General features: G+C 43.6%; 1 protein-coding gene across 9 annotated transcripts in view; it reads left to right on the top strand.

Annotated features, from left to right (window-relative positions):
* Window positions 1-23606, top strand: part of ARIH2 (ariadne RBR E3 ubiquitin protein ligase 2) — a 34949-nt gene that overhangs the window by 10088 nt on the left and 1255 nt on the right. For 2 of the 9 annotated variants that reach the window (XM_059479791.1, XM_059479792.1), the window contains exons 3-14: window positions 6650-6717; window positions 8378-8441; window positions 12026-12173; window positions 12672-12793; window positions 13687-13796; window positions 14596-14713; window positions 16209-16259; window positions 16361-16382; window positions 17842-17993; window positions 19091-19234; window positions 19588-19656; window positions 20583-20666. In XM_059479791.1, coding sequence (XP_059335774.1) covers window positions 6650-6717; window positions 8378-8441; window positions 12026-12173; window positions 12672-12793; window positions 13687-13796; window positions 14596-14713; window positions 16209-16259; window positions 16361-16382; window positions 17842-17993; window positions 19091-19234; window positions 19588-19656; window positions 20583-20666 — 1152 coding nt within the window. Of the gene's footprint in view, window positions 1-6649; window positions 6718-8377; window positions 8442-12025; window positions 12174-12671; window positions 12794-13686; window positions 13797-14595; window positions 14714-16208; window positions 16260-16360; window positions 16383-17841; window positions 17994-19090; window positions 19235-19413; window positions 19657-20582; window positions 20667-21115; window positions 22502-22568; window positions 22865-23606 lie in introns of those variants that run through there. The other 7 variants (XR_009419216.1, XM_059479794.1, XM_059479793.1 and 4 more) reach the window with 7 other exon arrangements.

Genomic DNA, 23606 nt, shown 5'->3' on the forward strand with positions numbered 1-23606 from the left:
AGCCCTGCTCCACTGTGGCTGTGTGCACACACCAGTGCTCCCAGTTTGGAGCTGGCTGCCCAGTGTTCTGAGCCACAGTTCTGTGGGTTCAGGTTATTACCAGACCTTTGCCTCTTCCCTGTGCACCTTGTGAATCCTCCTCTCTGCCAGCCAGAAGGAATTGCCCCCCTGTGCTGTGCTGGGAGGGCACCTGGGCAGGGGCTGTGCAGTGGGGTGAGCTGCTGGGGTTGGCAGCACTTGGGAGCTCAGTGCAGCTCTGCTGGTTCCCACTGTGTTGCTTTGGGAACAATAACTGCAGGGAGGACAGCTGGGGAGTCTCACGTCAATCTTGTATCTGTGTGCTGTCTTACAGCTCTCTTGCTGCATTTCTCTCGCTCTAAATCTTTCAAAGAAGGGATCTCATAGCTGTTTTGTAATAATGCCTTCTGGCATACCAGCTTGCTTCAATGTTTCTGTTCTTTTAATATTTATTTCTGAATTACCTCAGGAAGAATAGCCTAACAGCTTGAGAAATACGTATGTTGAGATTTCCTAGCTGAGTCCTACTGATCCTGTTTGCTGGCAGCTGCAGCTGAAATTGTTGCTGTCCTTGTGTAGGAGAGCAGATGGATTAAAGCCATGTGTAAATGTGGGGAAAGAGCTAGAATTTAACCCCAGGTCCCCTTTCTTCACTCTGTGGCCAACTAGGTTATGCACTGACAGCTTCACAACAGTGGTGTAACACCAGCAGTGTTTGTCATCCCCAAAATGCACTCTGCCTCCTAAATATGCTTCTAATCTTGCAGACTGGCACCAGGTCTCTGCATGGCAGGAGGTGAGTGACCGGGTACAGGTTAAAACCCTGTGATGAAGCAGAGCTTATGAAGTGCTGGTTGACAAAACCTTTCTGTGGTATTGAGAGTAGCAGTTGCAGCTACAGTCTCTTAAATGGCATTTCTTACCTGCTGCAGCCTGCAGTCTGTAATCAGGAGAGGGCCTGAAATGTCAGACAAATCATAATCTGTCCTCTGTGTGAAACATAAAGGTGGAGGGCTTTTTCTCACTTTTTATAAAAACTTGACTGAACACAAGAAATAAAGAAATACAGTGTATATGTTTTTGTTTTAAGACTGCCTGGTTTTCCTGTTAGATGAAATTAATTTGAGTTCAGTTTTGAAAGCAATCTTCTTACGCTCAGAAACCTATAATAGGTATGAAAGATTTGGGGTGTTCATGGCAGGTGATGTGAATCCTCATGAGTTTTCTACTAGGATTACATATTGGAAGTCTGCTTACAAGAGGTAGATCAAAGGACAAAGTGTGGTCCAAAAAAAAAGCTTCGGGTTGCCCTTTCTTAATTCTTGATACTGCTGCAGTTTTTTGAGAAACCCTCCAGTAAAAACAAGGCAGTCACATAATTTTTCCAGTAGGGCATGGAGGGAGTCAGATCTACTTTCCACAAGAAAAACAAGTATAAAATGAATTTTTTTTTTCATTTGTGGGTTACTTTCCTTACCTCAGCATACTGAGGAAGCATGTCTGAAGGGATTTTTTCTTCAGTGAAATCACTCAATACAAATTATGGTTTCTTTATAAGGTGTTACTCTACTGCCAGCTCAGCTCAGTCTCTATTTTGCCATAGTTTCTCACCAGTAGAAACAATTTCAGAGGCTTTTGCCCTGTGTGCCTTTCCTGTTGTAAAGAATTTTAGTGTGTTTTTAGAGGTTTGGATGCAACACACAAACTAGTATCTTTTGAAGTTCATCCTTTCATTGTAGAGCTAACAGAAACTATTTGTGGATTAAAACAAATGCTTCTCAAGATTAATCCTATTTGTTTAAATCTATTTGTATAAAAACCTTTGATTAGGGAAAATAAAAGAAGTGAAAAGCTACATTTCTTTATGCCAGATTTGTGTTCTTCTTGGGCAGACATTTCAGTGCAATCCTGATCTAACAGGAATTGTCAGCTTGGTGCAAAGCCGTGGGATGTCAGCTCCAACCAGACTCTATCATCTCCAACTCATTCTGAATTGAATCTTTTTAAGAATCATGTGATGATCATTGTTTTAAATTCCTGATACCATATCTCTGCAAAAATGAGGATTGAAATGCACCTCCAAAAAACAGGCCTTCCCTTTGAGAAAAGTTAAATGAACTGATGAGATATGCACATGATATAAATATGCTTGAGCAATTTCTGTAGAATATAAGCTCTTCAAAAGATGGTGGTTTTTTTTACTTTTAGGAGACATTTCTGTCTGAATTAGCGATTGTCAAGGTGGCATGGTTGAAAAGATTTTCTGCTGTAAAGAGATGAAACATCAGCTCTTAAACACCTTGGCTTATCTAAGGCAGCAAGTTGAGACAATTGTTTTAGAGCCCTCTGAACACAGCAAGGGACCTGCAGAAATTCTTTGCAAACTCTTTTGATACTGTTTTATCCTAAAGAGTGCCAGACTCTCTTTCACACTTCAGAAATGTGAGAATTTTGCTTATCTTGGAGACTAAAGAACCTAGAAGATAAATGGAGATGGAAATAATAATGAAAAAAAATATTGTGCACTCTTCCAGAAAATGGATACATTTGTGTTTGATGCAGTGGCATTATGATTTTGTTCCGCTTTCAGAATCTGATTTTGTTCAGCACTATGTAAAATCTTCAGACTTTTTTTACAATTCCTGTAGAGCCTTTTCCTTATGCAGAGCAGCTTCCTCATGGCACCCTTGCTCTGTGCATAGGCACTGTGCCCCTTTTCCAGAGCACTGATCAACATTTGGTGCCATTCCTGGCAAACAGCAGCCCTCCATAAGTCAGGGTTAAACTGGTGGAGGTTTGGAAGAGGCTTTGGAGGTGATAAAATTCCTGTTTTAAAATAAAGCTGGAAATGGCAGATTGGATGAGATTCTGTCTGTTCAGCTTTGCTGCCACATCATGGAGAAAGAAGTTTGGTCTTCAATCTGAAATGTTCCAGGTTCAGATTTGGACTGGGCTTATCTTTGATATTAAAGTTTTAAGCTGTTGGTCCAGAAATGAGAATGAGGAAAAGTAAAAAAATTAGCATGACTATTGCTTTCAGCTTCTAAACTTTAATAAATTTAATCCCAGACAGAGGAGTTTGGGAGAAGTCAGGCTATATAGAAGCACTGGCATAATTGATGGGTTGCAGGCAAATACTGGAAGAGTGCAACATATAGAATAAACATTCCCCTTTGCACTGGAGTCTGTAGAAGTATTTCACTGAAAGAAGCTGCTGCCAGCAAGACACCAAGTGGGCTGTGGTACTGCCTTTTTTGGTTCTTGGGATTCTGAAATGAGAACAGGAAAGTTTAAACAAAGCAGACAATTTATCAGAGGCATAATTTTTTTTAATTTGTTTTGTGTCTGAGACAAAGCATTACTGTTCCTGAGATCTTGTGGCACCCAGTGATTGGTAGGGGACTGAATCAATGCTCTTTCTGAAGTGTTTTGTAAGTTTGAGGTGCTTCATTGAGTGAAACTTCTGTCAGGGAAATGCTTCATTGGACAGTGTGCCAGCAGTATCAGCTTCTGTACATTGCTTCTTCAGTACTGTAAGATACTGAATTTATACACATGGACCAAACTTCTGACTGGAATGGTATTTTTCTGTGTTCAGCATGGTTTTGCTCCTGCTTACAAAGAAATACTTCAACTGCTCTGGGGTATTATTGTGGAAGAACTGGCTGACTTGGTACAATCATTCAGTCATTGTGAGTATGCAGTCATTGAAGAGAGGCTGGGGAGCGCTGCTAATCTATAGAAGCAGGCTTTTGTTAAACATTTGTTTTTCTTCTCATGCTTGTTTTCTGGAATCTCCTCAGTAGTGTTGGCCCCTGATGGTATTTACATTTGTAAATTCTTCTGAATTCCCAGCCTTGTCAGTGAGCAGGACATAGCATGTGGTGAGACTCCACTCAGCAGGCACAGCCCCAGCCTCACCAGCTGTCTGCTGCTCTCCTATCCCTCTTCCTTACAGTGTGAATGTTACCTGTCTTTAATCTGTAAGAACTGGTACTTTGTGCCAAGGACACTGTGCATTTGTTGCTGCAACTGTCTGACTCTGGGACTTCTGTTTTGCAAGATCACATATACTCCAATCAGGTAGTATGAAAAAATTTTTCTGCTTCAGGGCTTTTATGAAAGTGGTCTGATGTCATGGATCAGACTTTATGAATTGAAAATTTCTATTTTTTATATTCTTGTGTGCTTTGTATTCTTGTGTGCTTTTAGGATGAAAGTACTAAAATTAGCACTACAGCTGATCCAGTCAGTGCTTGTAGTTGGAGTTAAATAGGAATAGTCACAGAAGCTTTGTTATTCTTCTAGATCTGTTAGTCTGCATCCCTCTGGAGCATTAATTCCGCATTTTGCCTTATGTATAATTTGGCTCAAAAGCATTTGATTGTGTTAGGGTAGTTTGTTAGACTTCAGAAATGTCTGCTGGTATTTGTCTTTCTCTTTCCATACATCTTCAGTCTTGAATGTACTTGACTCCTCCTCAGGGAACAACTAACTCCATGGAATTGTGGTGCTGCAACAAATGCTATACCTCAGGCTCTGAAAATCCAACTGAAAAATACTCATTTTCCTATGTTACAAATCAGCTTCCCATTTAAGTCCAGCAGTTTTTCTTCTGTCAGTTCTTCCTTCCTGCTACTGAGAAATAGTTTCATTACTGCTAAAGAATGATTCATTAGCATGTGGTTTGCATTTGTAGGAAGCCAGTCTTGTAGAGACCACATTCCTGGTGCTTGTTTGTTTTACAGACTGAAATGCAGATGTTTTCCTTGTACAGACAAGTCAGAGGTGTCTGTCTGGGTCTGCCAGGCTGGGGGCTTAAGATAACAGCCCATCCCAGGCTGGCAGTGTCACTGCACCCATGCAGACTGTGTGTGTTGGCAGCAGCAGCCCTGTGTGCCACGCTCCATCTGATCACAGGTTCTGTGCTGGGAGGGAGGGCAATGCTGCCTGGCAGCCTTTGCTTTCAGAGTCACATCACATTGCTGCTAAAGTTGAGGAAGGTGGCATGTCAGGTCTTGCACAGCATGAGCTAGTGCATTGGTTCTCCTAGAAAAAGGGTTATTTGTGTATTGAAAATTGCTCTTTTGTTAGTGGGATTTCTTAGTGGCCAGCAAAGTGGGCACATCAGAATATAGAGATGGATAAGAGTCAATTAAACACCACATCTGCTTTATGAATTGGTGTTGCTCTGATTTAATTCACTGACCCAACTGTCCAGCACTGAAAAATGCCAGTGCAGGATCAGGGCAGTATCATGTGGCAGCTATAGGTCAGTTGTGTTGTGAAACTGCACCTCTTGAGCAGGCTTGACTTAGGAGAGCAATGAATATGCTGCTTCTGGGTGTGCAGAGCCTGTCTGTCTTTGTAGGAGTGACCATTGCTTGTTTTTCCTTGCAGGATTGTGTTGATGTGCTGTCTGTACTACATCACATGCTGTGATTCACCTGTGGCAGGGTTCAAGAGGGCCTGGGGCATTTCAACCAATGATAGGGACTGACAGCTTCTCTAGGAGAAAAAAAAAACAAAAACAACTTTTCCTGCAGCTAGAACAGAAGGAGTTGTTTTCTGTGAGCAAAGTAGAGAGATGCCTTGGTGATGGCTCATCTTGGAGTGAGGGAGGCAGAGCCCTTTGGTGTCAGAGGGTGTTTGAATGCAGAAGTGCAGACACTGAACTTGCCCAGGTGCTTCCTAGCACAAATAGCAGTGAGGAGACAGGCATTGTGAGCCCTGAATTCCCCTGGAAAAGGTCTGTTGTTTGGAGGACACCTGCCTTGTTTGAGCTCTAGGACCTGAAGTGTTGAGCAGCAGGGTGAAGGTCTATCAGCTCAGCAGATGTCTGTCCTCTTGGTGGGTAGGAGACTTTTTTTGCAAGCAGAGCAGTCTGTTTTCTTCTGAAATAAACTAATACATAAAATGGAGGAGAACTTGTTTGCTTGTACCCTTGTAGCATGACTTTAAATGTCACATTGCATACTCTGATGGTGCTCAGGCTAGCAAGGATTGTGCCACTGTTTGCCAAGAGTCCACGTAATGCAAGCAGCTCTCATGGAAACAGGGCCTGTCACTGGAGTTTTCTATCTCCCTCTCCACTCCAGCATGTAACTTTCTTCTCTACAGTGGAGGGCTGGCAAAATGTTTTATATTTTCCCCATACCCTTTGCTGTCCCAGTTTGCCTGTTACATTTGCTGTCACGTTTGCAGCCTGTTGCTGCTTCTCCACCTCAGTAAGGGGTGTCTGTCTGCCCTGGGGTTCCTATTTTGCATTTCTTGTGAGGACCCTGATTGCAGTTTAGTGTGGCCCTCTGGAGTGGGGATGACAGTCAGGACTGGATGTGGGGCTTCCTTGAGCAGTTAAACTTCTCCAGTGCGTTCTTGATTCCTTCCTCTCTGTGCTGTTGTAGCCAAGTACATGAGTTAGTTTTTGGTACACCCATACTTCATTCCAGCTTTTGTATTGCAGATGTTACTGGCTGTGAGCATCATGTCCAGCAATTTAATGTGAATTGATTATCACTGGGATGTTGTACTGAGATTGTACAATTTTTACATGAAAATCATACTCCTAAGCTGTGGTGTGGCTTCAAAATGTGCAAAGTTTGACCTTTTTTTTTATTTTTTTTCCACCTAGGTATCACATGCTGTTGCAAAGCTAGTATTAGTTAGTTTCCACTGGCAAATCTCAGAGATTTTGGAAAGGTAAGTGTAAATAGTCTTATCTCATCTGTGCTTAGTGCTTTCCCTCCTGGCTTTGCAGAAATGCTCAGGGTGCTCCATAGGTATTTTTGGCAAGTGTCTTTGGACCTGGAAGCAGGACACACAGTCCATTTTAGGGAGCAGAGGAAAGCTACTGATTTGTTGAGGCTGCACTGCCTGTAAGAAATTTTTAAGCAGGGACAGGGTAGTAGTGGTAAATGTCTTTCAGTTTAGGAATTATGATTATGCTAGGAACCCTCTAGATAGATTTATCTTAAATTTTGAGATAGCAGATTGACAGTGCTGCATCTATGTTTATTTAATAAACATATGTTCTGCTTTGAACACAGGAGCCATAAATCATAAAGGAGCACTGACCCTCTACTGATATAGTCTTTAGTAGTACATTCACACTGCAGTTTTTGTTCCTTTTGACCTTAAGTGATTTTTTTTTCCCAAGCTGGCCAGCATCTGGGGAGCAGGGGAAGATAAAGTGAGAGATCTGAGCATTGCAGCTCCCTTGTTTGGTCAGTGTCACTGTAATTAACAAAGCTCTCCAGCTGATTTCAAAAAGAGGGTTCAGACTCAGCCCAAACATATGTGAGAAGTGCATTGGGAGGCACTGCTGGCACAGAACACTGGCTCAGAACTGAACATTGTCTGAAAATAGAGAGCATATCAGCTTGACTCATTCTGCCCAGACATTTTTGGCCCTGTAGCCAGCAACTTTATCCAGAGAATGTATAGAAAATGCATCCTGTCTATGGATGCTGTTGCCTCCTTGGTTACCCTGTATCCTGAAAGCTTTTCCCTGGGGTTCAAGGAGGGTGAGATTCCTGCATAGCAGCTCTGGGTGATCCTGCAGGTTCACTGATAAGGTTTAAACAAGAGGAAATTTGGGGAAGGGTTTACTTCTAAAGTGATGAATTTGCAAATTGTTCTCCAGCTGATCTAGTCCTCAAACTTCTTTCTTGGTAAAAAATGAAATTGTCAAAAGAAAGCTCACTAGTACAACTAAGAAGTGCTGGTGAGGAGGGAGGACTTACAGCAAGGCCACAGCAGTGATGCTGCTGTTTCTGCATTCAGTGAGATATAAGCATTTGTCTGCAAAGGAAATCACAAACAGCAATATATGTTTAATTATATGGCTGCTGATAGACAGCTTCATCTGCCAAAGGGTGATAATCTGTCACAGAGTAATCACTTAAATAGACAATTGTCTGGAGTTAAAGTGAGACTTCACCAGGACAGCTTAATTTTACAGAGGAGTAGGAGACAGTCCAGAGCCTCACTGGTGTGTGTTATTGTGGACAGTGGCTTGGGACTGCTCTAGGAGTGTGGATGGAAAATCTTAGCTTAAAAATAATTTTTCAGGGGAGGAAGATAGTTGTAGAAAAATATTTATCAAGATGTATAAGGGAAATGTTAATCCATTGCCAGAAGTAGTATTTCTGGTTCTGAATAAACTCTCATAAGGTTTTGTTGAGAGGAGCTCTGCTCTCTGTATGAAAGAGCCTCACACAGGAGACATTTCCACTTTCCTTGTTGAAACCTACCCTACTATTTGCACAGAGACAACTGTTTATTCAGGCAAGAAGGATCAATTTAACGATGCAAAATGTCTTCAGAACTTGATTTGATCATTCTTCAATTGCCTTTTCAGGCACAAGTCTAATCCTGCCCAGTTGCTAGTAGAAGCTCGAGTTCAGCCCACCTCATCCAAACATGTAAGTATGCAAACCATCCCGTCTGTTCCCTTGGCAGACACCTCTGACCCCCCTCCTGGGGGATTGCATTACTAATGGCATCCTCTGCCCAGTGTTAACCCTTTGCAAGCTCTGGTCTGACACTGATTCATTGCTGGGTTTACTTCTGAAATGAGAATGCATTCAAGAGGGTTCTGATATTTAAATAGCAGCTTTGCTCTTGGCTTGCAGGTAGTGTTCAAGAATTACTTTCTTCAAGAAAATTAGGATCATTTTTTGGCACAAGTGATGGCAGACAATGGAAGGAACAGAGTGCAGGGGCTTGGCTGCCTTTTCCAATTCTGTAAAGACACTGAAAGGAAGTTCTGGCTGCACAGAGCAAGCAGAGCTTGTCTGTGTGTGTCTGGAACAGATTTTTTAGAATTTTTTTTTGTCTTTTCTTTTACCTTTTTTATCTTTTTTATCTATTTGCACTGCTCAGCTCAGGGATGCTTAAGCTAAATTTCCCAGTGAATTGTGTTGCTGCTGAGTCAGTCAGTGCTGATATTTGAACCAACAATTTGTTTTTTGTAGCCAGGGCTACACAGATCTTCAGATACTTCCCACCCCCTTTAAATAGAAACTTCCTGTTCCATGCTTATGGATTTCATTCACAGTGGGTGTCTTGGTACAATGAAGAATTACCCTAGGAACACATTGCCATGTGTCAGATTATGGGTGATAAAATACTACATCTGGGAAGCATTCAGGGTTGTGGAGGAGAGGAGATCTTGAAAGTCTGGTTTGGCATCTGTGCTCTCTTGTAACTAGTAGATAGTGGAAAGGTTAAGCTGACAGAAGTGTAAGCTTCATGGGCTCAAATTATCTGCTTAAAGTCCAGAAAAGAAAATCTTTCTGATTTGACATACCTGCAAATTAGTCTGTGTAGTTCAAGATTTATCCAAGTCTTGTGTCAGCTGTCCCTTGATTATTCCCCCTGCAGGGGCTATTCCAACCTCCTTGGCAGGCAAAGTGAAGACCACAGCACATCATTTTAGTCAGGGTCCTGGGTTTGGACTGAACACTCCCAACTTTAATTTACAATTTTGCTCCAAGGAGGTAGGAAGTGGTATAGGAATCTTTTTCACCCAAAACAATGCTTGAGGCAAAACTACTAAACTGAAACAAAACATTACAAATATAAACATGACAAAACTAAGACAAAATGCATGCAAATAATCAATGCAGTGAAGAGCAGTGTAACTCTTCAGTCCTGTTGCCACTTCATCTTTTCATGAAATACCTGTAAGAGGAGAGAGAAAAGAAATCCCAGTCCCTCTTGGACTGGTTTTAAAAAGAAAGAGCCCTCCATCTGGTGTTAATTTTGTGTTCTCTGCCATGGGCATCTGTGGCTAACCGTGGGATCCCTGAGCTTTGCCCTTTGTACAGCAGCCTGACTCTTCATTTGCAACAAATCCTACCTGTCTGCCCTAGGTTACCAGCTGCCCCCATGTAAGAGCAGGTCCTGCCTGCAGTCCCCCCCACACCCCCACAAGCAGCTCTAAGCTCTAAGCAGTAGAGTTGCCTAAAGCTTCAATGAGTCAGGTAGTCCTTTAATCAGGGGGGTTTATTCTCTGGCTCAGCATGGGAGAAGACTGAGAGGTTGCAAGACCCCTCTCATGTATCACTTGGAGGTGAGCCGCCTATTGCACACTCTTGGTCAGATTACCCAGTGCTGGAGTGGGGGTACAGATGGGTTCTCCCCTCCCCAAGGGCTCTGAACCTCCTGCCCAGTGGGCTGTGCTTTGGGTCAAAGACCTCTCTGCCATTTTGCATTGTAAAGGACACTCTGGGACCCAGGGTCCTTGTGTTTCATCCTCCAACAGCTTTATGCTGTCTCCCCCCATCAGTGAAATCCTCCACACATCATTTTTTAGTTTCCTTTGCATGCCTGCTGTATTTTTCTTGCAGCTGAGCCAGCTCAATTGCAGAATAAGGCATTTGTTTAGTTGTTGCAGTGGGTGCTGCCTCCTCACACTCCATCTCATAAACAGCATCAGTCTTTATAAGAGGGCAGAGTTTAGGGAGAGGCTGGGGGTCTGGCTTTGCTGTATCAAGCTCCTCCCAAGGATCAAGGCAAGTGACATCATTGGCTGTAAGGTGCCCCTCTTAAGTGGGTCTGGAAAGCCTCAGAGGCTCCAGGCTCCAGTGGGTGGGATGTGAGCAGTGACCACCCCACACTCACAGAACTTGTACTGCCCCACCCCAAACAAACACTTTAGTTGTTTTGAGCTATTCATAATTTCTCCAGTCTGCTACAAACTCTGATTTTATTTTAGGGAGAAAGATGATATAGTTAAAAGGTTAACTTAAACTTGATTTGCCAGGCAATTCATGACTGTCTGTGTGCTAGAGCTCTGTGCTTCAGCTTGTAATGCAGAATGGTTCTGGGGACAGATGCTCCTTGTAAGTGTCTGCAGAGGGACTGACCCTGTAGGGAGAAGCTGTAGTGGTGAGCTCAGGGAGGCAGTTGCAAGGGTTTGTAGCACATGAGCTTTTCAGGCTGAGCAGCTGATCCAGGTAATCAGTGCAATTACAGACTCAGTGAATCTTGTTCTGGTCTGGAAGTGAGGCCACTTAGCACAAATTTGCATTACTTCCTCTTTGATGTGGCCATGCCATGAATCAAGCTCTGTCAGTCATGGTGCTGCTGCTCCATGTCTCCAGCACACAAGTCAGCCTGGAAACTGATGGCAGGCTGGCACCAGCTCCTCCACCAGTAGCAAAGTGGATGCAAAGATTATATGACTTCTCTGTGAAAGAAAAAACTGGAACATAAACTGCAGCTGACAGCTTTGTAGAACCTTGGCTTTGATGATGCTGGGCTAGACCTAGTTCTGCAGGTCCCAGGGGTGAGTGGAGATGTGTTGAAGGCTGGATCTGTTGTCTAGGGATCAGCTCTGCACTACATAGGGGGAAACCAGACTACTTTCATCTACTTTCAGTGGTTTGGTGAAGCAGTAGCAGTTCTGCCTGATTTGAAACAAACACTCTTAATCCTTTTCAGCTGAAGGGATGATGCCTGTTTTGCCAAATGTAGCATAGGCAGAAGATAGGAGATGGGAGGTGATAGTTTGTGAATTCCCTTTCCTCTCCATATAAACGCTCCACAATTATGTCTTCCATTACCCTAAATTACTGTCTGGTAAAAGGGCACTGCTAAGTCTGTTTGCAGTGGCAGCTGCTCTCCAGAGCCTGTGGAGATAGTCTGGCCCAGCTAACAGAGAATATCAGTAAATCCAGGGAAGGACTAGCACAATGACATGTTTCAAACAAGGTCCAGAGTAAGAAAAGTAAAGGGGGGTTCTGGGCAGCACCAGAGGAGAGGCAGACACTCTTCAGTGACTGTCAGCTTGTGCTCTGTGAGATGAGAGGTTCTTGAGAGGGACTGACTGTTTGGGGCAGTGCAGCACCGCAGCACCCCAGCTGCTCATGAACCTGTTCTGGCCTGGACCTCCCTGGAGACCATTGTCACTGTGAGGGTGATGCAGGTGTGTGAGGATGAGCTGAAGATGCTCTGGGAGGTGTGGATGCTCTCCCTGCACTGCTGCTGTGTCTCTCCCCAGGCAATGGTACATTCCTCCCACCACTGCGCCGTGTGCATGCAGTTTGTCCGCAAGGAGAACCTGCTCTCCCTGGCCTGTCAGCACCAGTTCTGCCGCAGCTGCTGGGAGCAGCACTGCACAGTGCTCGTCAAGGACGGCGTTGGAGTCGGTGAGTTCAGGCTGTGTCTGCCCCACTGGCCATTCTGATGAGTCAAGAGCACGACTGTAACAAGTTAAAAACTGCAAATCTGTTGAAGAGAATTTGCATCTGTGATGATGTACTGTTGCAATGCCCCTGGAGTGCTTGTGGATGCAAACATCTGTTCCATTTGTGTTGGGGAGAAGCCAATAGTTGCCAGAGTTGCTTTGGGCTTTTCCAAGCCTGTCTTTCATGTTGGCTTGGCAGTAACATGTAATTTTCTAATTTAAGTATCTGACCTTGTGAATACTGGCTGAAGCACTCACTGGTCCTGGATGCACATGTGCCTTGTCATTTTTTGGTGAAGACAGTTGGGCTTCAGCTTTTCAGCAGCCCTGGTTTGGTTCACAGTTGTATCCCTCTTGCCACAACAACAGATGGCACTGAGGAAACTGTGCTGAGTACTCTCTGTGCATTCACCCCTTAGTATGAGCTGCACTGTTCTAAGCTGCTGCTTTCTCTTCTCAGGGGTGTCCTGCATGGCTCAGGACTGTCTACTCCGGACACCAGAAGACTTTGTGTTTCCATTGCTGCCTAGTGAAGAGCTGAAAGACAAATACAGGCGCTACCTCTTCAGGGACTATGTGGAGGTAGTAGATTTTTTCAATTTTAAAATACCCTGGGTGAAATCACCAATGACTTGCAGAAATTTTGTTTGAAGTGTCTTGCATTTTTGATTAGAACTGCAGTAACAGCAGCAAAATTGTCCTCAATAGACATGATATGGCTGCTTCTGTAGGACAGCCTCACTGACAAAATGCTCTAGCAGGTTGCCAAAGTAAATTCTGCTGTAAGGTCCACTAACTCCTTGGCTGGGGCTTCAGAATTCTCAGAGTGTTGCAGCTGAGAATTTCAAAACTTCAATCTGATTATTCTAGTCCTTCTTGTTCTTACATAAATATTTTTAGGTTCAGAAAAATAGGTCCCTCAGCTTAGGGTAGTCCAGCTGAATTGGCTTGCTCAATTACATTTTATGTGAGTTTTTTTTTAAATTAAAGCAGCAGTTGTTAAGGTTAAATATGCAGGAGTATTCTGGGAACAGACAGGGAACACTTAAAAAGCAGCAAAGCAATATGAAAGCATGGTGTCACCTCTTCTCAATAAGAGGCCCTTTGGGAAGAAATGGCTACCACAGGAGAGCAGCTGAATAACTTCTGGGAGATAAGGAGAAGATGGGAAAAGAGCTCAAATGGAGTAAAATAGTTTGTTTAGTGTCTTTGTGGGGTTTTGTTTGTTGTGCTGGCTTAGTTTTTAACCATCCATTTGAAATCCCTGTTTTAAAGAAGCTGTAAGTAACTAACAAACCTCTTCCATACTTGGAAAGGCAGGATCTGCTCTGATAGCCAAGACCTGGTGACACTTTCCACTCATTTTTAATACAAAATAACTGCTTTGTATGTTTTTGAGGATAGGAATGGTTAAAATTGAACAGATAATGGTCTCCTGCACCTGCTGCTGATCTCACTCCTTGCTGTGTCCACAGAGCCATTACCAGCTGCAGCTGTGCCCTGGTGCAGATTGCCCCATGGTCATACAGGTACAAGAGCCAAAGGCCCGGCGGGTGCAGTGCAATCGTTGCAATGAGGTCTTCTGGTAAGAAACAGAGAAGGTTACAGATCACAGGGAAAGTCTGTGCTGTCCTCAGGGCCAGTCCTTTTGCTTGCCAACAGTTTGGGTGTGTAGAAGGATCTGAAATGCCTTGCTAGAGTTGTTTGTAACTTGAGTTAGCCTGAGTAATTGGACACTTGTGATCTGACTTCTGCAGGTGATCAGACGTCCCCTTGCTTCCTAAACTCCTGGGAACTTGGGTGTTCTGACAACGAGAGAGCACAGCTTGAGTAACCAAGGGGTTACAAATCTACCAGTCTCACATTTTGGCTAGGTTAAAAATTTTCCTACAGAGACAGTAGTTAATATAGATTCTGGTAGTAAACATGAAGTTCTTGTTGCTCTCTGCTGGTATTGAGTTTTTAAGTTTGTTAGAGACCCAGCTTTCTGGTATCTCCATGCAAATGGCCCAGGGTATAAGCAAGTATTGTCAAGTTAAGCTAATACAGGTGCCTGGTATCTGCCACTGGAGTCAGGCTACTTGTAAGTGACTGGCCCACCCCAGAATTCTGTAGTCATGTTAGAGGAGACATAGGTGGGCTCTAGGAAGGGACAAGTCAGCTCTCAGACACATGATTTGTCAGGTGTGAGTTCACTTCCATCCTCACTCTGCCTTTACAGAAGGGGGAACTGGAGTTCAATTTTGGTCTTCACATTCTACTAACAGACAGGAGCATTTCCATCCCTTACTGGGCCCCCAGATTTTGGTCAGGAAAACCTCAATCCTTGAGTCATTTCCATAGAAACTGATATGTTTTTTTCTTTTTTTCTCCCCCCTTTTAAGCTTTAAGTGTCGGCAGATGTACCACGCACCCACAGACTGCGCTACCATTCGGAAATGGCTCACCAAGTGTGCAGATGACTCTGAAACAGCCAACTACATCAGTGCTCACACTAAAGATGTAAGGACAGGCACCTGCATATTTCTTGTCCTCTAGCCCTGTCTGGAAGCCAGGATAGAATTCTATACACACATAGCATTGTGTTCTTTTTTTGCAGACTGCAAATCCTTACAGCTCCCTAGGGACTGTCAAGAAGCTTCTGTCAGAAGCTCATGTCATATGTGAGCTAATTACATCCCTATGGCAGTGGTGTAACTCAGCTGAATGCCTTGGGAAAGCTTTGTGTGGGAGGCTCAGTGCCCTTCTGCAGTAAGGACCTGGTGGTCCTTATTCCAGACCTGGTGTGAATGTCTGACTGCCAAGTGTGCTGTCCTCCCACAGGCAAAAGAATTGTGGGTACTTTGAAATGATCAGTGGAGATGTATTTAAAATGGAAGGAGAGGCTGTGCAAAGTCAGTCTCAAATAAGGTAGCAGTGGTGTTTAAGCCTGCAAAACTTTGTGCTGTACTGTGAGCTGGAGGGCAAGGGAAAAAGTCTTGATTTGGCAAAGACTGCAAAATGGAGCAGTTGAAGTCTGTAAATTAGATATTTCAGTACTTCTAGTAGGTTTAGACCGCAAGACAAAGAAATAGTATTACATACTGTGCACACTAGCCTACCTACTATAGAATTGTTGTATAAATGTACTATCTTTATCCTCTAAATTACCTGTTTGAGACTTGGAACTTTTGATGTCTTTTGGGCATTTTGTTGCCTAACTTCAAAACAGTTCTTGGCTACATTTGTGCTGCCATGGCCAGTGGCAGTTGTGACAGTGGTGATTAGCTGCAAGCTTCAGTTATGTTAGGAAAGGGGATACTTAGGTAGACCAGAGATTTCAAGCTCCCTTCTTTCTCTGGAGAAGGTGTCAGCACATGATGATATTGTTTCTGCTATGCTTATTTGTAGAATTTTTATTTTATTGAGCACTATCCTGGCATACATTTTGCCCGACATGAAAATTTATACAAAGTAGCAAAGCTCACTTTCTCCTTTTTACCTATGAGGCCCAAAAAATGTATCTGGACACTCCAGGGTATCTGTGGAGTGGGGATATGTGCAGCTTTCCTGTGGTTAGGCAGATTCTCTGCAGGTAGCTGAGATATCATTTGTTAATGACTGCTGAAGGCAGAATATAGTGACAATTATCTGTAGTCAAATGATACACTGTCATACATGAACTAATTGTGTCCCTGTGCCTGAGGAACTGCAGAGGGGTAACTCAGCAAGACCTTCAGTTTTACATGCAGTAACAACAGTAAATTTGTTTTCTTGAGCAAACAGTCCAGTGCTGCAGTGCAATTTCCTGACTTTGCCTTTCTGCCATTTTTTAAGTGGAACTGTCAGGAGCTGGTGGGAAGCAGGGTGAAAATGCTAATATTCACGTATGAGAATATTTCTCATACATGAATGCATATTTTTAAGAAAAAAAGGCAGAGAGGAATAATCACACAAGTGCTGTCATTCTTCAGAAGGCTGCTAGAGTTGGATCTAACAATTGTGTCTGTTTCCTCAGTGTCCCAAGTGCAATATCTGTATTGAAAAGAACGGAGGCTGCAATCACATGGTGAGTAATTCCCTGAACACGTCAAACCTCCCTTGTTCTAAGTGGAATTTTTTTTCCCACACTTTCTGCTAACCAAATGCCTCTTGTCTCTTCTTTTTCAGCAATGTTCCAAATGCAAGCATGGTAAGTTTGGTTTGGAAGCTGTTTTCTCTGCAATGTTTGTCAGTGGTGATGATCCCTTCTCTTTTTTTGTGATATTAAGGCAAATTGTGAACACAGGCTGAAATATTTTAAGCTGAACAGGATATTAATTACAGATTTATGTGTGATAGCTTTTTTTTTTCCCACTGGCTGTGATCTCAGCTGAGTTCTGCAGTGCTGATTCGGCTTTTGCCCCTGACATGTCTATTGGATAGAGAAGTCTCCAGAATATTAACAGTGCAATCCATCTCACAGGAGAGCTTTCCATATAATTGTATTTTTAATCAGCTGAAAATTTTGTCAAACGTAGCCATTTACTCAGATCAGCTTAAGTCCTTCTGCTTAGTGATGGGAATAATGAGCTTCAGCTTAGATTAAACTGCAGGAGCTGTGAATTGTTATATGGAGCTGCAGATGTTGAACTTCTCAGTCCACTCCTGTGCAATTAGCAGCCTGAGTGTCTTTGGCCCATTGTGTGGCTCTGTTCTTGCACTTACCTTTTCATGGCAGAATTAATTTCTGTTGCCTTGGAGTAAGATAACTCAGAGGGCTGAATACAACTAAGTGTACTACTAGAAACTATTGTAATACCAGAACCTTATTGGGAAGGTGATTAGAGATGACTGTCCTCTCATTTCCTTTGGGGTTCTTGGCAGCACTGGATGTGCTTTGATGGAGCTCTGTGACAAGGGGGAGCAGGCAAGTGCCAAGATACCATGGTGACTTAGCACTTGAGAAGGCTGATGAACTTGGGAATTACAGTTTTCACTCTCATTATCATAAGTAACACAGGAGGGATTCTTATTGTAGCAACTTAGTCTCCATCTTTTTTCCTTTGCAGCAGAACACTCACAGCCTCACTCTAAAATCAGAAAATTGCCATGTTTTGCTATTTTTAATATTGCTCTCTTTACTCTGCCTTCTTCCTATTTCAGCTGCTTCTAACTCGAAGTGTCATAAGCCACTGACATCTGACCTGGGTTGTTCCCTCCTGGAGAGAACTGAGGGCAGGCTTTCTTTTGCATTACTTAGTTCACTTTTGGATCCAATTGTTTTATTCAGACTGAGGTTTGCATGGGGCAGTGTGCCCATGGTGGGGAGGGTGCAACTCACAAAAGAGACTGACAGCCTCTTCTCTAACCTGGAGTGACAGTCTGTGCAGGGTGCAAGTGCAGTTCTGCCTAGTGGTTTTGGTGTACAGGATGCAGAGCTTCAAGATTTACTTTCCATAGTTGAATGAGAGGCTATGGAATTAAAATCTTCAAGACAGGCTGGTATTTTTGGCTCACTGCTGAGTTCTGTTTTGCAAGATGATACAAAACGTGTATGTTTCTTGGATTAGCAGAAATATCTGAACACAGATGGGCTCTTTCTCCTGAAGTTTTTCTTTCTCAGAGGTTTTTTTCTGTGCATCACAGTGGGTTTTTGCTGTTTTCTGCAGACTTCTGCTGGATGTGTCTGGGAGACTGGAAGACTCACGGCAGCGAGTACTACGAATGCAGTCGGTACAAAGAGAATCCTGATATTGTAAACCAGAGTCAGCAAGCACAGGCCAGGGAGGCCCTTAAGAAGTACTTGTTCTATTTTGAGAGGGTAGGAGACATCTCCTTGGCCAGAGCTGCTGTAGCCTTTTAATGCTCCCTGCCTGGTGCAAAGGTCATTGCCAGCAATCTCCGTGCAAGAAAGTGCCCAAAGAAAATCTGTGCAGAATTTTCAGGCCCTGTTGTTTTTCACTCAAAATCCTGCCCTGGAAGTCCCATCCACACCAGTGATGTCATACCCAAAGCAATTTGTATTCACTCCTATATTCCCTTGTGCTAGAGAAAATCTGAATTACCTGTGTGCCACTGTACTATGTACCTGCAGGCTGAGTGCTGCTGCAGTAGATAGATATTGCTCCAATCATTTCCTTTCAGGACTGGGGAACTTCTGTTCCTTGCAGTACATCTTTATACAGATAAAAACGAAATAAAATGTACCATGTTCAAAGCTCCATTGGCTGTAGCAAACTTTTTACTAAAATTTCATGTAATCACATTTTTAAAAGTTGCTATCAGAGCATGTCTGTCCACACAGCAGGCTCCATGCAACTGGCCATGCAGAGCAACTCTACAGCAGTGTCTCTAGAAGAGAATGTGGTAGATGTTAAATACTGCTGCATTTCAGTTTCCCCATTAAAATGAGTTTATTCTTCACAGCATGAGCCAAGTCCTGTAGTAAAATAAATGCCTTCATTCCTGGCTCTCCAGACCAACAGGCTTTGGGAAATAGCCATGTTTACAATGTGCACATGGATACTGGAGTTCACTGAGCCCATGTCAAATGTTAATTTAATCTCTTGACCTTCCTATAGAAATCCTTTCAATAGAGGAATCACCATGATTACATTTATTATATTTTATTTAAGTCCTTTCCCCCTCGTTAGACACAAGGTCACTGTGTGACCAGAGGGCATTCCCACTCGGAGGAGCTGGGTTTGCTCCCTGTTCTTGCTGCTGTCATTCTGTTGTCTGCAGCCTCTGCCACTTGCTACTGGAGGTGCTGCCTTGCCATTCTTTCCCACAGCATGTCTTGCTTTGCTGGACTCCTGCCCCACTCCAATTTCTGCTTGCTAGAGCTTGTGCTTTTACAGCATAGTACTCTGTTCTCATGCTGGTTTTTTCCTTTCCCTGTCTCCCCATCTTTTGCAGTGGGAGAATCACAATAAAAGCCTACAGCTGGAGGCACAGACATACCAACGAATCCAGGAGAAAATCCAAGAAAGAGTTATGAACAACTTGGGAACATGGATAGATTGGCAATATCTACAGAATGCTGCAAAACTACTTGCAAAGGTGAGTAATTGTCTCTTGTTTGGCACACAAAGAGAATACATGCCAGAATGCTAAATTCATAACACCAAGTAAGGAAGGAAGTTTAAGAGTTCTGGTTATGGGGGACAGTACTTCTGGTGTAGGACATGAACAAACCAAAAATCATCTAGGAGTGACCTCTGTGAAATCATACTCCACAGTACACAGACCTGCACAAGTTCTTCCAAGGAAGGTGTAGGAAGTTCTACCAAGAAGTCTCCAGTTGTCAAGAGGGAGCTTCTTAGCCTGAAGTGGTTGCATAAATATGACTGTGCTGACTTCCAAGACTGAGACTCCTGTCTGTTTCTCTCTCTCTTCCTCCCACTCTTGGACAGTGTCGTTACACCCTGCAGTACACATATCCCTATGCCTACTACATGGAGTCTGGTCCCAGAAAGAAGCTGGTAAGATGCTCTGCTCTTTTGTTTGCTGGTAACTTTTTGGGGTATAGCTGGCAGCATGCTGGGCTGAATTCCAGAGCTGGGCAGTGTCTGAAATATTAGTCCTGAATCTGAAGTAAGGACAGGATAAATAGGTGGGTTTGCACCTTTCTTCTTCACTTCAAGTCAACCAGCAGCTCTGTCCTCTTATACATTACATTATTTTCCCAGGGCACTTCACTGCACTTTCACTAACAAGCCATTTATCCAGAGTGTTTTGAGGTTGGAAGTGTGCATTTATTTCTTGGTAAGATTTATCACAAAGCTGTGGGCCATATTTCCTGTGAAGAGCTGCTGGAGGAGAGCTTTTCCTTGGATCAGGGTGTAGCTTTGCTTTTTATTCCTGCTATAAGTTCCTTGCTGGCTTGGTGCATCTCATGGGTTGAAAAAGTCCAAAAACAATGTTGAATTCAGGGAAGAATTTTTTCTTTGACTCAGCTGTCCTGTAAAACCTGTTATAGAATCTTTCTTCATGGCATCATGTGTTCTCTAAGGCTGTGGACAGATGTTCTCTTCTGGATCAGACTGCCTGTGGAACAAGTTGCTGCTCCCAGCAGTGGTTAACAGTCCCTTCACTCTTCCTGCAGAGCTACTTAGGAGACCATCTTGTGACCTGTTTATGGCAAAATAAGCTGAATTAGGAGATACTTGTCACGTGCAGTGTTTTTAGGCTGACTGGGTTAATTTTGAGTGATGCAGGTTGGGGAGTACTTACACAAGAAAAGCCCAGAAGGGGTGATCCCATCTAGGTGAAGGTGGATGAGGAGGAGACAGAAACCTGCTCTGCCAGCAGTGCTGACAGCAGGACACATTTGTCTGCTCCTCAAGTGTAATGAAAGTGCTCCACTAAACTAGTTTCTTATTGATGTCTCTTATTTTGCTCTTTGCAGTTTGAATACCAGCAGGCCCAGCTGGAAGCTGAAATTGAAAATCTCTCATGGAAGGTGGAGCGAGCAGACAGCTATGACAGAGGGGTGAGTGTTCTGCTTGCTTGAGCTTGTTGGCCAGATTTTGTTTGTTGGGCTTAACACTTCTGCAGGAGCACTGAGGCTGTCAAGTGAGGGTTTGAGAAGCTAGATCCAGAAACCACCTTTAGCCAGCAGATGATGTGGAAGCAGAGCGCTCACTGCCTTGTGGGAGAGGAGGGAGGGCTGCAGGGATTCCTGCAGAATTAAACAAGTCCCATGGAGCTCTGGAGGAGACTGCATGCAACCTTCTGGTGAAAAGCAGGTTTCTTAACTGTGTAGCATTTTAGACAGAGCAGGTGCTGGGTAAGGAAGAGGATCTGGGATCTTATAATCCAGAGTGTGCATTAAGGGTGTGATGGTTGTTGCTTCTCAAGCTGGAGTTCAGTGTCCCCTAAGGAAAATGAGGTCTTCTCCAGGGATTTTATGCTAACAGTTTGTACCTTCTCTTTTACCAGGACTTAGAGAATCAGATGCACATAGCAGAGCAGAGACGGAGGACCCTGCTGAAAGACTTCCATGACACATAAGAGAGGAGGAAGTGACAGTGCAGGGGTGAGAGCAGCAGTGAAGTGATGGTAGCTTCACTGGGATAAGCAGGCACTGCCTCTGGGAGAACACGGCCAAGGACAAAGCCACCCCTCCCCTTGCAAGTCAGACATATGCAAACACCACCTCTTAGTCCAGTTTGTTCTCTTATCTTTCTGTTTCTGTTTCTGCCAGGCTAGAGGCCAGAGCTCAGATTGGCATATTTCCTGGGCCATTTCCCTCCTGCCCTTGATGGTTTCAGAAGGGGAGGGAGTTTTTTTTCTGAATGGCTGTTAATAGTGTTAGATCATTACAGTTTATGTAATTTTCAACGGTTGTACAATTATACAGACAAACCTTAGAATAACACAAAACCCTTTTTAAAAATAAATTGGCAGTGGAGTGTTTTTCCTTAATCTGCTTGTAAATTTAATGGGCTTTTCCCCCCTCTCCTTCTCCCCTCCTCTGACCCAAAAATCCTCCTAGTCATTGAAGGAGGTTAAAAAATATCTCAGCTAGATTTTCCAGTGCTCCTTTAACCAGGGCGTTGCAGCATTGGCATTGCATGAGGAGAGTGGCTGGTGTTAAGGGTGGCTGCTGCTGTGCCTGACCTGACAGTACCAGCAGTGGCTGTGATTCAGTATGATCACATGTGACATCTCTTTTTCTTGTAAGTCAGCTGTGCAAAATCCAGCTACACAAACAAAAGCAAACAGAGGAATTGTAGGGGACACACCGGGTTAACACTGGGGGATATGCTTGAGTTTGAGAGAAATTGAGAGAAATCCGATTCTGCATTTGATGAATTTAGGTCTTCCATGTAGATTTTTGCTTTACTTGTTTTTGTGGGGAGGATGTTGTATTGCCAAAGTGAGTGATGAGGGAGTAGTAGCATACAGTTGTTAATCAAGGCTTGAGGCTTTTGCAGAGTGAAAGAATCCATGTTATAACAGTGCCATGCAGCCTGATAAAGATTATTTGTGCCTGCTGGGTAGCATGGCTGAGAAAAATTGATCTCATTCATCAAAGTGAGACTAAACACCACTACATTATGAGGAGGAAAGATTATGTACAACACACTCCCTGGCACGTGTTGGCAATGTGGACGGGCACTTGAATACAGGTGCCCTGCTTGTGCAGAGCCTGCACCAAGCCAGGCAGAAAATTAACTAGCAAAATTAATTTATTTGTATATTAGTATTGATGCTGGTGGGAATTTATCAGAAAATTGATTGTTAGGAGCATGTGGAGCTTTTTTATTAACATTCTCTTTTCTAATGTAAAATATACACTAAAATAAAAATATGAAAAACCTAGTTCATCTTAGTAGGGGTTAACATGAAAAAGGTTACTTAAATGCTGATTCTTGCCTGTTTGCTACAGGAAGCAGGCCATATATTAGGATTTCACAGAGATCTGTGTCACTTGCACCAGGAGCTTCTTGTTTGCAGCCAGGTGCAGCTGGAGTCTGATCCGAGGAAATTTTCACCTCTGTGGGGAACTCATGGGATTCTCTTCTATGCTGTACTTGGAAGTGTTGCCTTTGATGCATCCCTGTATTGTTCTTATGCAATGTCACTTGATAAAGATTAAACTGGAGGGGGGAAAAGTGCTAAATTCCTCGTGTCAGAATAACTCTGCTATTGGAGCCTCTTTCATGTACCTGAGACGTGCCCCAGGTATTTGCAGCAGGTGTAATTGGGCTCATAGATTTTATCAAGACTGATGCATTAGTTTAAACAAGGAGTAGCTGTCATAGGAGCTAATCCTGTGGCCATGCTTGTTGTACACAGCAGAAAATTTCAAACTGAGAGGCCTTTTCCTTCCTCCCTCCCATCCCTGGTGTGGGATCTATCCTCAGGGAACGAGGGGATGCACTGCAAGGAGCTGCTGGCCTTGGAGTGGGTGTTACAGCAGAAGCAGCTGAGGTAGGGCAGGTTGTGGAGGGATGGCTGGAGCCAGGGAGCAGGGCAGGGCAGGGGGCTGTGGTTTCTGGGAGCAGCACTGCTTGCTGTGCAGGAAATCTCCATGGCCATGGCTCCTTACGTTCCTGCTGTGTCCTGCTCTGGCTCCCCTTGAGGCTGGAGCTGTAGAGATAGATCTGGCCTTGCTCCAGCCACTGCCTCTTTATTTCATTCCTTACTCTGCACCCAGCAGCAGCCTCTCTGTGCCCTCCTCATGATATATCCTAGAGGTCAGTCTCTCTTCCTCTCCCCTTCCCAAATGATTGTCTTGGCATGCTGCTTCCACAGGAGGGGATAGTGGAGGGAGGAAGGTTTGCTGAGATCCAGCAGTTTGCAGTGAATACAACCAATGTTTGAACTATTCTTTAAAAATGTAATGTGCAAAGTACTGATTAGGATAAAAGCTGGTGTTCTTGTTGTCTAAACACATAACTATTTTAACACCTAATCCCTTTGC

Source organism: Ammospiza nelsoni, chromosome 11, assembly GCF_027579445.1.
Source record: "Ammospiza nelsoni isolate bAmmNel1 chromosome 11, bAmmNel1.pri, whole genome shotgun sequence".
In the NCBI taxonomy this organism is placed as follows: Eukaryota; Metazoa; Chordata; class Aves; order Passeriformes; family Passerellidae; genus Ammospiza; species Ammospiza nelsoni.